The sequence below is a fragment of the Corvus brachyrhynchos genome, unplaced genomic scaffold, assembly GCF_000691975.1.
Source record: "Corvus brachyrhynchos isolate BGI_N302 unplaced genomic scaffold, ASM69197v1 scaffold3, whole genome shotgun sequence".
Classification (NCBI taxonomy): domain Eukaryota; kingdom Metazoa; phylum Chordata; class Aves; order Passeriformes; family Corvidae; genus Corvus; species Corvus brachyrhynchos.
Genome location: NW_008237619.1, coordinates 1,924,698 through 1,937,010, shown reverse-complemented (window position 1 = coordinate 1,937,010; position 12,313 = coordinate 1,924,698). Strand labels below are relative to the sequence as shown.

Sequence of the window (12,313 nt, the reverse complement as noted above, 5' to 3'; positions counted from 1 at the left end):
GGTGCCAGGGCAGCAATGGTGGGGTCAGAGCAAGTGGGGGAGTCCCTCTGGGACTCTCAGCACCTATCCAGGACTCCCAGTACCTGTCCTGCAAGCATTTTCCCGTGGGTTTTCCATGGGTTTCCCTGTCAGCTCCTTGCATGCCATGGGGGATAGCGGTATTGGAGCTCCTCATTGTGAGTGCTGGTGAAGTAGGGGTCTGGCTGGACGAGTACTGGGCATCCCTTTGGGGCTGGTGGGGGCCATGCAGGCAGGTGGGGGGATGCCACCCACCCACCAGCACCCTGATGCCCTCCCTGCTGCCACAGGTTCCAGAAACACGTCCACACCTACCGCATCCTGCCGGACGAGGAGGATTTCCTGGCTGTGCAGGTGGGCAGCGCAGGCATGGGACACCCTGTGGCTCACGGGCAGTGGGGGTCTCCAGCTCAGCAGTGCTCAGTGTTGACCTCATGCCGTGAGTTTGCCTGTCTCTCTGGCTGTGCTGGGCTCAGCCCTGGCCCAGTGCCACATGCGTGCCCGACTGTGCCAGATGGCTTGGCTGTGCTCGTCTTGGCTGGCTGTGGCACCGGGTATTTTTAGAGCAACAGAACCCTCTTTGTGCTGCCCAGGCAGGCAGGAAAAGCTGCTCCTGGGAGGGAGGAGGCCAAGGGATGGCTGCTGCCTGCACCCTGCCAGCCCACCTACCAGCCCTGCAGGCTCCATTGCACCAGGGCCTGCTCTCCACCGGGAGGCTGTGGGGTCAGCCCCCCATCCTGCATGGGGGCCCCTGCATGGAGGCGTTCCTGCACGGTGGCATCTCTGTGTGGGAGGATATCTTCATGGGAGTCTCTGCATGAGGGGGTCCCTGTGTGGGTGTCTCTTCATGGGAACATCCCTGCATGGTGGCAGCTCTGCATGAGGGGATCCTTGCAAGGTGTCATCCCTGCCTGGGGGTCCCTGCATGGTGGCATCCCTGGGTGGTGGGTTCCCTGCTTGGTGGTGTCTCCACCTGGGGGGTCCAGTGATGCTGGCTGCAGGCACTGATGGCCCTGGTGTCTCCACGTCCCCACAGACGTCACAGGGGGTGCAGGTCCGGCGCTTCAAGACGCTCAGCGAGCTGATTGCCCTGTACCTGCAGCCCAACCAGGGGCTGGTCTGCACCCTGCTCTTCCCTGTCGAGAGGGAGAAAGAGAAGGAGACCGCGGAGGACAGGGACTACTCGGGTATGGCAGGGTGACATGGGCGGGTGAATAGGGTCCTGAGGCCCCTGGGGTGGTGGTGACTGGCCCCTTATTGCCCCATTGCAGATGGAGAGGATGAGAAGCCGCCGTTGCCACCGCGCTCTGGCTCCACCAGTTTCTCTGGCAGCTCAGTGGGGCTCAGCCCCACTGGCCTGGGACCATCTGTGCCGGAGGGGCCAGTGGAGAGGTGAGGGTCTGTCTGTCTCCTGCCTGTGCCCTGTCTGTCCCCTGCTCCTCCCTGCTGGCTCTTACCCCCTGAGTGCTTTGTCTGTAGCACCAATGGGCTCAGCAGCATCTCCCACGAGTACCTGAAGGGCAGCTACACCCTGGACCTGGAGGCGGTGAAGGGAGGGGCTAACAGCCTCCCCCACCTCAACAAAACCCTCGTCACCTCCTGCAAACGGCTGCACAGGTGGGTGCTGGACGCTGGGGCAGATGGAGGGACAGCTGTGCCACCCACTGAGCTGGCTCCTCTTGCCCCTCCAGTGAGGTGGACAAGGTGTTGGCAGGGCTGGAGATCCTCTCCAAGGTGTTTGACCAGCAGAGCTCCCCCATGGTCTCCAAGATCCTGCAGCAGGTGAGGGGAATATGGGGACACAGCAGTGGCAACCCCCCACCATGGTCTGCACCCACAGACCCCACCGTGGGTGGTGGGAAAGCCTGTGGAGAAATACCCAGCATCCTACCCCATCCCAGGGACCCTGCCGCTTGGGGTGGGGAGGGAGGATCTGTGGTGGTGTGGGGTTCACATCCCAGTGCTGGGGTGACCTGCTGGGGGTTCCAGACAGCAGGGCAGAGCGGAGAGCAGGAGCTGGAGAGCCTGGTGCTGAAACTCTCTGTGCTGAAAGATTTCCTGTCCTCCATCGAGAAGAAGGTGAGGCTGGGGATGCAGGAGTGGATGGCCTGATGAGGGTGTCCTGAGGGGTCTGGATGAACTGGAGGGGCTGTGGGGCTGAGGGCACTGGTGGGACTGGGGCAGCTGACAGGGATTGCTAGGCTGGTGGAGCTGGGGGTCTGGAGATGGGCTTGTGGGATTGAGGCACCAGAGGGACTGGGGAGGGCCAGTGGAGCTGGTGCTGGTAGAGCTGAGGGGGCCATTGGTGCCCTGTGGACTGTGAGGGCTGGCGGGGCTTGGAACATTGGTGGGACTGGGGGGGTTGGTGGAGCTGGGGGGACTGGTGAACTCTTGGCTGACCCTGCTGGGGGCTCTGGCAGGCACTGAAAGCCCTGCAGGAGATGAGCTCGGCCACCCCCGCCACCAACCCCCAGCCCCTGTCCCGCAAGGCCAAGAGCATCCCAGTGCAGACATTTGAGGTGAGCCCTACCCTACCCTCTGCCCTGCCCAGTTTTGGAGTTTTGAGGGGATTTCGGCATCAGCTGAGTGCCTCTGGTGTGACACTGAGGGCACAGACTCCTAGGTGTCTCTGGGGGAGGTCAGATGCCAGATTGGGTGCTAGGGTCTCCCCTGTGTCCTCCCTCATCCCAGTGTCCCCTGGCAGGTGAAGCTGGATATCACCCTGGGAGACCTGACCAAGATTGGGAAGTCACAGAAGTACACGCTGAGCGTGGATGTGGAGGGGGGGAAGCTAGTGGTGCTGAAGAAGCAGAAGGACTCCCAGGAGGACTGGAACACCTTCACCCATGACAAGAGTGAGTGGGGAGGCATCTGGGGGGCCCCAGCACGCGTGGAACTGCCTTTGTGCTGGGGAGCATCCCTGTGGGGCTCGGTGGGCTGGAATCTGGGGGATTTCCTCATGCCGGGGGTGTTCCCATCCTGGGGGTCCCCCAAAGCATGGACTGGGGGGGTTGCAGCACCCAGCTGGCACCCAGCACCCTCCCAGTTCTTGCCACTCCTTGCCAGTCCGGCAGCTGATCAAGTCGCAGCGGGTGCAGAACAAACTGGGCATCGTTTTTGAGAAGGAAAAGGATAAAACGCAACGGAAAGACTTCGTTTTTGTCAGTGCCCGGGTGGGTAATGCTCAGCTGGGGGTGGCAGGGCACAAGGGGTCCCTTGTGGGGATGGGGTGGGGCAGGATCTAACCCCTGGGCCCTGGTAAGGCTTGGGGACAGGCGCTGGGTACTGGTGCCTGATGGCTGGGTGATGTCCCTGAGGCAATCCTCCATGCCCTGAAGATGCCAAGTTTGGCTGAGCCAAAGCAGGGGGGCTGGAGAGGGTTGTGGGTAGCCTCTCTGCCCCCCCTCACTGCCCCCTCCTGCAGAAGCGCGAGGCCTTTTGCCAGCTCCTGCAGCTGATGAAGAACAAGCATTCTCACCAGGACGAGCCTGACATGATCTCTGTCTTCATTGGCACCTGGAACATGGGTGAGCGGGGTCGGGGGCGGCCCACAGTGGGGTGTCAAGGCCCTGGGGTCCCCCCTAACTGTGCTGTACCCCCTGCAGGCAGTGTTCCCCCCCCGAAGAACATCACTTCGTGGATCACCTCCAAGGGGTTGGGCAAGACCCTGGATGAGGTGACGATGGCCATACCGCATGACATCTACGTCTTCGGCACCCAGGAGAATTCCCTGGGGGACAAGGAGTGGGTGGACTTTCTGCGCACTGTCCTCAAGGACTTCACAGAGGTTGAATACCGCCCGGTAAGAACCAGGGGGTCCAGGGGACCCTGGGGGCTGTGGGTGCAGGCACCGGTGGGTGGTGGAGGTGTGTGATGCTCAGTGTCCCGGGGTTCGCTGTGCTCTGGCTCTGTGACACTGGCTGTTTGGGGGTGCTCTCGTGGTGCTGGGTGGCTGTGGGTGCTCCAGGTCTGCTGACACCAGGTATTTTGGGGTGCTCTCCTGGTGCTGGGTAGCTGTGGATACTGGTTGATGGTGGTGGGATTCCCTGGGGAACAGCCTTTGGTGGGAGAGGCTGGGATGAAGCAGTAATGAGCATCCACTGTGGATGCACCAGAGGCCCCAGCACATGCTGGCAGGGGGCTGAGGGTGCTGGCACCCACAGGTGGCCATGCAGTCCCTGTGGAACATCAAGGTGGTGGTGCTGGTGAAGCCAGAGCATGAGAACCGCATCAGCCACGTCAGCACCTCCAGCGTCAAGACAGGGATCGCCAACACCTTGGGTAGGGGCACAGCAGGGCCTAGAGGGACACAGGGAGTGTGCACTGCACTGGGGGGGTCCTGGGGTACCTGCCTCGTGGGGGGGTTCTGTTGTTGCATGTGTTGCATGAGGAGGAGTGTCAGCATGTGTACCTTGCATGATGAGGAGTCCTGGTATGTGGGCATTGCATGGGGAGGGGTCCCAGTGTGTGTGTTGCACAAGGAGGGGTCTTGTTGATGCACAGGGAGGGGTCCCAGAGCACGTGTGTTGCATGAGGAGGGGTTTGTGTGTGTGTCTCACGAGGAGGGCTTTATGTGCAGTGCACAGGGAAGGCTCTGGGAACGTTTGTGTTGCATGAGGAGGCTGTGCATGAGTGTGCTTGACACGAGGGGGACTCTGGGGGGCTGTGTTTCGTGAGGAAGGCTCTGGGTGTGTGCCAGGCTGCACGTGCTCGTGCTGGCTGGCCAGGTGGGGACTGTGCCCCATCACCGTGACCTGGAGCCGGCTGGGTGCCCATCCCTGAGGGAGGATCAGGGGTTGCCTGATCCCATCCCATGTCCCCATTTCCTCACAGGGAACAAAGGCGCTGTGGGTGTCTCCTTCATGTTCAATGGCACCTCCTTTGGCTTTGTCAACTGCCACCTGACCTCCGGCAATGAGAAGACTGCACGGTGAGCACCCCCACCCTGGGCTGGGCCAGGAGAGGGCTGTTGCCCCTGTCCCCATGTCTGTGATACACTATCCCTGTGTCCTGTGCTTCAGGAGGAACCAGAACTACCTGGACATCCTGCGCCTGCTCTCACTGGGGGATAAGCAGCTGAGCTCCTTTGACATCTCCCTTCGCTTCACCCACCTCTTCTGGTTCGGGGACCTCAATTACCGCCTAGACATGGACATCCAGGTCTGGGAAAGGGGGTGGGGGTGGGGGTGTCAGGGTCTCCTTCCCAGCCCAGTGCCAGCCCCTCTGTTCCTGCAGGAGATCCTCAACTACATCAGCCGCAAGGAGCTGGAGCCGCTGCTGAAGGTGGACCAGCTCAACCTGGAGAAGGAGAAGCACAAAGTGTTCCTGCGCTTCGGTGAGGACTAGGGGGGCTCCAAGACGGTCTGGGGGTGCAGCCCCTGCTGTTGGGACTGTCCTGACCCACTGCTGTCCCTGCAGGTGAGGAGGAGATCACCTTCCCCCCAACATACCGCTATGAGCGAGGCTCCCGGGACACCTATGTCTGGCACAAGCAGAAGCCCACGGGGGTAGGTGCTGGGGCAGGGGGAGTCAGGGGAGTGGAGGACACCCCAATCTGAACCCCCACCCGCTCCCCCCCCCGCCAGGTGCGTACCAACGTGCCGTCCTGGTGCGACCGCATCCTCTGGAAGTCTTACCCTGAGACTCACGTCAACTGCAATGCTTACGGTGAGCAGTGTTACCACCCCCAGCACCCTCCTCCCTGTTCTGGGGACAGTCCCCCTTCCATCCTGACTGCTTCCCCATCTGCACTGGCTGCAGGGTGCACAGATGACATTGTCACCAGTGACCACTCGCCTGTCTTCGGCTCCTTTGAAGTGGGAGTGACATCCCAGTTCGTTTCCAAGAAAGGTGCCTATGCCCATGGGGATACTTTGCTGTCCCCCCACCCCTCCATGGTCCAACCTCTCCCTCTAAGTGGGGAGGTCCCAGGGGGATTCCAATGCCTTGCTTCTCCATGGAGGGCTTTCCAAGTCCTCAGAGCAGGCATACATCGAGTTTGAGAGCATAGAGGCCATTGTGAAGACATCCAGTCGAACCAAGTTTTTCATCGAGTTCTATTCTACTTGCCTGGAAGGTGAGGGCTGGGATAGCAGTGGGAGGTCCCAAAGGGCTTTAGAGGGGTCCCAGGAAGCTCATGGGGTCCTGGGAGGCTGATGTGGTGATGCCATCTCCCTCTACCACCACAGAATTCAAGAAGAGCTTCGAGAACGACAGCCAGAGCAGTGACAACATCAACTTCCTCAAGGTGCAGTGGTCTTCCCGGCAGCTGCCCACGGTGAGGAGGGGCTGGGGACTGACAGGGTGGGTGCTGGGGAAAGCTGCAGGCAGGGAGACCCCCACTCAGTGCCAGCACCCCATCCCCTTGGCCACAGCTGAAGCCCATCCTCTCCGAGATTGAGTACCTGCAGGACCAGCATCTCCTGCTCACTGTCAAATCCCTTGACGGTTACGAGTCCTACGGTGAGTGTCCACTCCAGCACCCCCTAGCATTGCCCCATCACCAGGGGGTCTGTGGGGTGCAGACGCCCAACTTCCCCCACTGTCACCCCCAGGGGAGTGTGTCATTGCCCTGAAGTCGATGATTGGCAGCACAGCGCAGCAGTTCCTCACCTACCTGTCCCACCGCGGTGAGGAGACAGGCAACATCCGTGGCTCCATGAAGGTCCGGGTGCCCACGGAGCGCCTGGGCACCCGCGAGAGGCTCTATGGTGAGGACCCCTCACCCTAGGGGGGATGGTGGGGACAGGACTCCACTGCTGAGCCCCTGTCCCCTGGCAGAGTGGATCAGCGTCGATAAGGATGAGACGACAGCCAGCAAAGGGAAGGTGCCGCCAGGTGCCAGGGCCACCCAGGACTATGCCAAGTATGGGGGACGGGGCTCGGCAGGGTGGGGGGCACCGGTTCCTGTGGGCCAGGAGGTCTCAGGGATTCACCTGAGCACAGGTACTGCTCAGAGCATTCCTCTGGGTTGGTGTGTGGGATGTGACTGGGGACAGTCCAGGTGTCACTTCTGTGCCATACAGGGCAGGGATGGGGCTCTCAGCCTCCAAATGTGGCGCTGGCTGTGTTTTGGTGACTGAACCCTGTGCTGAAGGGCTGAGCCCCATCCTGGGCATCTGAGCCCTGACTTGGGCTGCTGAGACTCATTCCACGGGGTCTGAACCTTGTCCTGGGTGTCCTCGGGGTCTGAACCCATTGCGGAGGTTCAAGCCCCATGGGCCACCCAACACCTCCTGTTGCCAGGTCTGCAGGGCGGAAGCCCACCAGTGCTGAGCCCCCCACCACCACTCTGGCAAAGCTCCCAGAGGAGCCTGAGAAGAGCAGCACTGCAGCAGCACCGCGGCCCCCTGCCGCACACCGCGGCCCCCCCAGGGATGAGGCTACCCCAAGCCGGTGAGGGAGTATGGGCAGGGCTAGGGAGGGGGAGCGGTCTGGGGGTGCCATGCTCACCCCTGTGCCCGCAGGTCCAAGGCGGAGGCAGTGCCAGAGCTGTCAGGGGGTCCCCTGAAGAACAGCTTCAACAACCCAGCATACTACGTGCTGGAGGGCGTCCCCCACCAGCTGCTGGTGCCGGGGGACCCTGGCAAGCCCCCCAAGGCCAAGGTGCAGCTGGCAGTGCCGGAGCGCTGCCGGTGCCCCTCGGCAAGCCGGGGTGGCGAGAGTGATGAGGAAGAGGACCTTGGCACCCTCAACCTGCCGCCGCCGGATTTTCCCCCGCCGCCACTGCCGCGGGAGCTGGAGCTCCCCCCAAACACCTTCTTTGGCATCCCCAAGGAGCTGCCAGTGTCCACTGGGTGTGAAGACCCCAAATCCCACCCTCCTGCCTTTGGAGAGGCTCCGCTACCCAAGCTGCACCCCCGGCCACCCCCAGCCGCCAGGGCTGGATTTGGGATGGAGGGGGCTGGTGGGACGCCTGTTACCGGGGGGCTGCCTGCAGTTGGGGGCCTGCCCACTCCTGGGGGGCTGCCAGGAGGGCTGCTGGATGACCGTTCCTGCTCCGTGCTGCAGATGGCCAAGACGCTGAGTGAGGTGGACTACGGGGGTGGGAAGGGGAGAGTGGTCCCCCCACCGCCACTGCTGGCCAAGGCGGGGCTGCCTCCCCGTTGCCTGCACCCCGACTATGGCCGCCCCCTTGCCTTCCCTCCCCACTCCATCCAGGAGAGCATCCAGGAGGACCTTGCTGAGGAGGTGGGTGATAACAGGGTGGGCAGGGGTCCTCAGCACCTCAGCTGGGGCTCCCTTTTGGGGGCCCCATGGTGCTGAGGCTGTTGGGGTGCAGGCGCTGGGCCGTGGTGTGGGCGCCGTGCCCGGTGTGGGCGAGTGGCTGCGGGCGCTGGGGCTGGAGCGGTACGAGGAGGGGCTGGTGCGCAATGGCTGGGATGACCTGGAGTTCCTCAGGTGAGCAGCCCCCCAAAACGGTGGGGAGGGACCCCCACCCACTCCCACCACCAGCCTGGCCAACCTAGCGGGTCTGTGTCTTCCCCCGGGTGTCAGTGATGCCTGGGTTCTGCGGAGGTCCGTGGGGGTGCTGCCCTTGATGGTCCCCACTGTCCCTGGGGGTTCCCCACTACCCGCTGAGGGTCCCTGCTTCCCCTGGAGGTCCCAACTGCCCCCAAAGGTTCTGTGCTGCCCTGAGGGGGGCCCCATTGCTCTCAGGGGTCCCAGCTGCCCCAAGGTGCCCTTTGTCTCTGGGGATCCCCACTGCCCCCTGAGGGTCACGAAACGCCACAGCAGGGACAGGATGGAGCCTGAGGGGGCACCCAGCAACCCAAGTGGGGGCTCTAACACCCCCAGGTGGGGACCCCACCCGAGGCTGGGGTGCCCCTCGGGGGCAGAGAGCCCCACATTTGTGTCTCATTCCCAGTGACATCACAGAGGAGGACCTGGAGGAGGCTGGAGTGCTGGAGCCTGGCCACAAGCGCGTCCTTCTGGAGAGCCTCCAGCTCCGCAAGTAGCTGCCACCGCACGTCCAGCATCCCGTGCATCCCATGGCCCAGCATCCCAAACCCTGCAGCCATGCATCCCAGACCTTGCAGTCCTGTGTCCTGCGGCCCAGCATCCTGTGTCCCACAGATGCACATCCTGGATCCCGTGGCTGTGCATTCTGCATCCTGCTGCCACATATCCCGGACCCTGTGGCCCAGCATCCTGCAGCTGTGCATCCCGGATCCTGCGGCTGTGCATCCCAGATCTCTCAGATCCTGTGGCCATGTGTCCGCAGCCCAGTATCCTGCGGCCACATATCCTGGGCCCCATGGATATGCATCCCAGATCCTGCAGCCGTGCATCCTGCAGCTGAGGATCCTTCATCCCACAGTCCGACATCCTGCATACATTCATCCCACCATCACCAGCAGCCAGTGGAAGCCCCCGGACCTCCACAGCCCACCCCCCACCCTGGATGTGGGGTAATGGCGTGGGAAGGGGGCATGGGGGGACAGCAGGGTGGTGGGTCCTGGTCAGATAATTTCACATGAGGGTTCCTACAGGGCGCCCTCATATTTAAGTTATTTTTTATTTATTGGGAGAAGGGATAGGGGAGGGGGTGTTTGAGGGTAACCCTGGGATCCTGGCTCCCCCCATGGCCCCTCACAGCTAGAAGGAGGAGGCTCTGAGCAAAGTCGTGTCTCAACCCAAGTGCCTTCATGATGCCTGGGATGGGATGGGATGGGATGGGATAGCTCAGCCTGCCCCCATGGACAGCACTAGTCAGAGCTCAGGGTCCCCATCCCCACCTCTAAGGATCTTGTTCCCACCCTGAACATCCCATTCCCCACTGTGAGGGTTCCTGTCTCCACCCTGGGCATCCCTGTCCCCACCCCAGGGCACCTATCCCCCCGAGGGTCCCTGTTCCCAACGTGGATGTCTCACTCCCACCCTGGAAGGTGGCACCAGGGGGTGCCTGTCACCATCCCTGGGGGTCCCATCCCCCTGCTGTAGGTCCCTGTCCCAATTCTGTAGGATCCTGTCCCCACCCTGCACATTCTCTTTGCACATCAGGAGTTCTACCCTCACCCTGATGATCCCCATCCCTACCCTGGATGTGCTGTCCCCATCCCTGGGAGTTCCTGTCCTCTCCCCATAGGTCCCTGCCCCTACCTCCGGGGGTTCCATCTCCAGCCCTGTCCCCACCACAGGGGTCCCTGTCGCCAGTCCTGGGAGTCCCATCCCCACCATGGGGATGGGACCTGCCCTAGGGGTGCCTGTCCCACATCCCTGAGGGTCCTGTTCCCACCCTGGGGGTCCTGTCCCCACCTTGGGGGTGCTGCTCCCATCCCCAGGGGTCCCACCACCACCCTGAGGGTCCATCCCACCCAGAGGTTCTGTCCCCAGGGCTCCTATCTTCCCCATACTGGGGATTCCGTCCCCACCTGGGTGGGTGTTGTCCCCACCCCCAGAGTCCCTGTCCCCACCACAGGAGTCCCATTCCTGTGTGGTGGGGTCCCCATCCCCACTCTGGGAGTGCCTGTCCCTGTGCTGGGAGTCCCATCCCCAGCCCAGGAATCCTGCCAGAGCAGAGCCAGATCAGTGCCTTCCCCCAGAGCCCACCCCACACCACCAGTGCCTCCGGGGCATACCCCCACTCCCACCCAGTTTGCCCATTAGGTACTTGCTGGGTCCATCCCCCCGGGGTTTGTGTTGCCCTTGGGGGCAGCAGGGCTGGCAGCCGGGTCCCCTTGTGGGTGCTCAGCCCCCAGCCTTGCCAAGTGTCCTTCTGGGAGGGCCCCCAGGGTGGGGGTCCCCAGGACAGGGGTCCTCCCACCGTGCCTTCCCCACTGGGATGCCCCCCCCCAGGCTCTCCCTGTCCCCAGGGGGGATGGGGGGGATGCTACCCCACACCCCACATCCCCCCACTCCGGCTGAGATGAAGGATGGGCCAGGCCCCCCTGGCATCCCCCAACGTCCCCCCTCTGTTTGTAACTGGGGTGTTCGGTGTGAACTTCCCCCACTAAACCCCCATCTTGTTGTGCCCAGTGTTTGGTAAATCTGGAGTGATTTTTGTCATGTTTCTTGCAATGGGTGTGATGGAGCTCTCAGTGTGGGGAGGTGGGGAAGGGTCTGGGGAGGGGGGCAAGATGGGGAACCAGGGTGAAGAACTGCGTCCCAGCATGATCTGTGACCCTCCCAAGCTGGCTGTACTGGTCCCAGCAAGGTGGGGACCAGGTCCTTTGTCTCCTTGCCCACCTTGTGTACCTCAGACTGCTCCCCCAATAGCCTCGCATGCTTCTTGTCCCCATCCCAATGCCCGCAAGACCTTGTTCATTATCACCGCCCAAAAGGTCTTTAGAGGCCAGGGGCCTGTGTGGGGCATCCCTCTCCTCACCCCACTTGAGGGGGTTTCCCATGGGGTGCCCCCTCACCTTCCTGCAGCTGCTTGGGGTCTTCAAGTGGGGAGCAGCCAAAATAATCCCTAAGGTGCTGGGGGTCCGTGGCATCACCTGGGGGGTTCTGGTGGGTTTCAGAGGGTTTAGGGGTGGGGACTATGCAGCACCCCCACCCCTGCAGCCCTAGGTGGGGGTGGGGTGCAGCAAGGGCTGAGGGCCAGCAGCAGCGTCAATAAATTAAGTTTAATTTGGATTGGTGGCATTTGCAAATGTGGGTAATAAATTACAGAATGGTTAAAAAACAAAAAAACGTGGGGAACCCACCTCGGGGGGGACTGGGAGGGATACAGGGGGAACAGGGACACGTGGGTGGGCTGCCAGCATCCTCACCATGAAGCCCACCAGCATGGCAGCACCAGTGTAGTGGGTGGCTGGGCACGAGGGGCCCACCAGCACCACCGCCCCTCGGGGACCCTTTGGGCAGGGATGGGCGGGGGGGTCCCAGCTGCACCCGAGCTCCCACCAGCCTGCTGCTGGCAAGGGGTCGTGGCTACTCCGAGACATCCCACTGGCTGCTCCGGGTGGTCCATCTCACAACAGCCCCCTCAGGGAGGCCACCTCACCCCCAGCAGTTTTGGTGCCCCGTCCCCATTGGCAATGCCTGCAGCAATGCAGGTGAGTTCTGAACCTCCCAGCCCTGCGTTTACTCCCCAAAGTCTTCGGGGGGGGAAGGGGGTGGGGGGGTGTGTCTTCTTCCCGCCAGGGTGCTGCTGGGGGGGAATCCATGTCAGCAGGCAGGATTTGGGGGAAATCAACTCCTCCCCACCCCAAGGGGCGTCTCCGTGCTGGACTCCCCGGCACTGCGCACCCCGTGGCCCCCAGAGCCCCCCCATAAAGTGCTTCCTCGCCCCCAGCCCAGCGGCACAGCCCATTGAGGGGGGGGGAGTCTGCTGGGGAGATGTGTGTCT

At 62.6% G+C, this 12,313-nt stretch overlaps 2 protein-coding genes across 2 annotated transcripts in view; one reads left to right on the top strand and one right to left on the bottom strand.

Annotated features, from left to right (window-relative positions):
* Positions 1-288: 288 nt before the first annotated feature.
* INPPL1 (inositol polyphosphate phosphatase like 1) lies at positions 289-11,598 on the top strand (the record flags this gene model as incomplete). The annotated part of the gene is made up of 27 exons (XM_017731639.1): positions 289-372; positions 1,055-1,205; positions 1,290-1,410; positions 1,498-1,635; positions 1,710-1,800; positions 2,008-2,097; positions 2,439-2,537; positions 2,723-2,873; positions 3,085-3,191; positions 3,443-3,545; positions 3,624-3,820; positions 4,182-4,299; positions 4,852-4,948; positions 5,040-5,178; positions 5,254-5,353; positions 5,437-5,525; positions 5,604-5,685; positions 5,779-5,868; positions 5,981-6,094; positions 6,207-6,295; positions 6,393-6,480; positions 6,573-6,728; positions 6,799-6,883; positions 7,264-7,413; positions 7,485-8,208; positions 8,300-8,418; positions 8,885-11,598. Coding segments are annotated over 27 exons (3,663 nt in total), but the record flags the coding sequence as incomplete, so codon positions are not given.
* Positions 10,970-12,313, bottom strand: part of PHOX2A (paired like homeobox 2a) — a 6,461-nt gene continuing 5,117 nt past the window's right edge. Inside the window, exons 5-6 of the mRNA XM_017731638.1 lie at positions 11,382-11,459; positions 10,970-11,079 (exon numbers count right to left, since the gene is read on the bottom strand). Coding sequence (XP_017587127.1) covers positions 10,970-11,079; positions 11,382-11,459 — 188 coding nt within the window. The remainder of the gene's footprint in view (positions 11,080-11,381; positions 11,460-12,313) is intronic.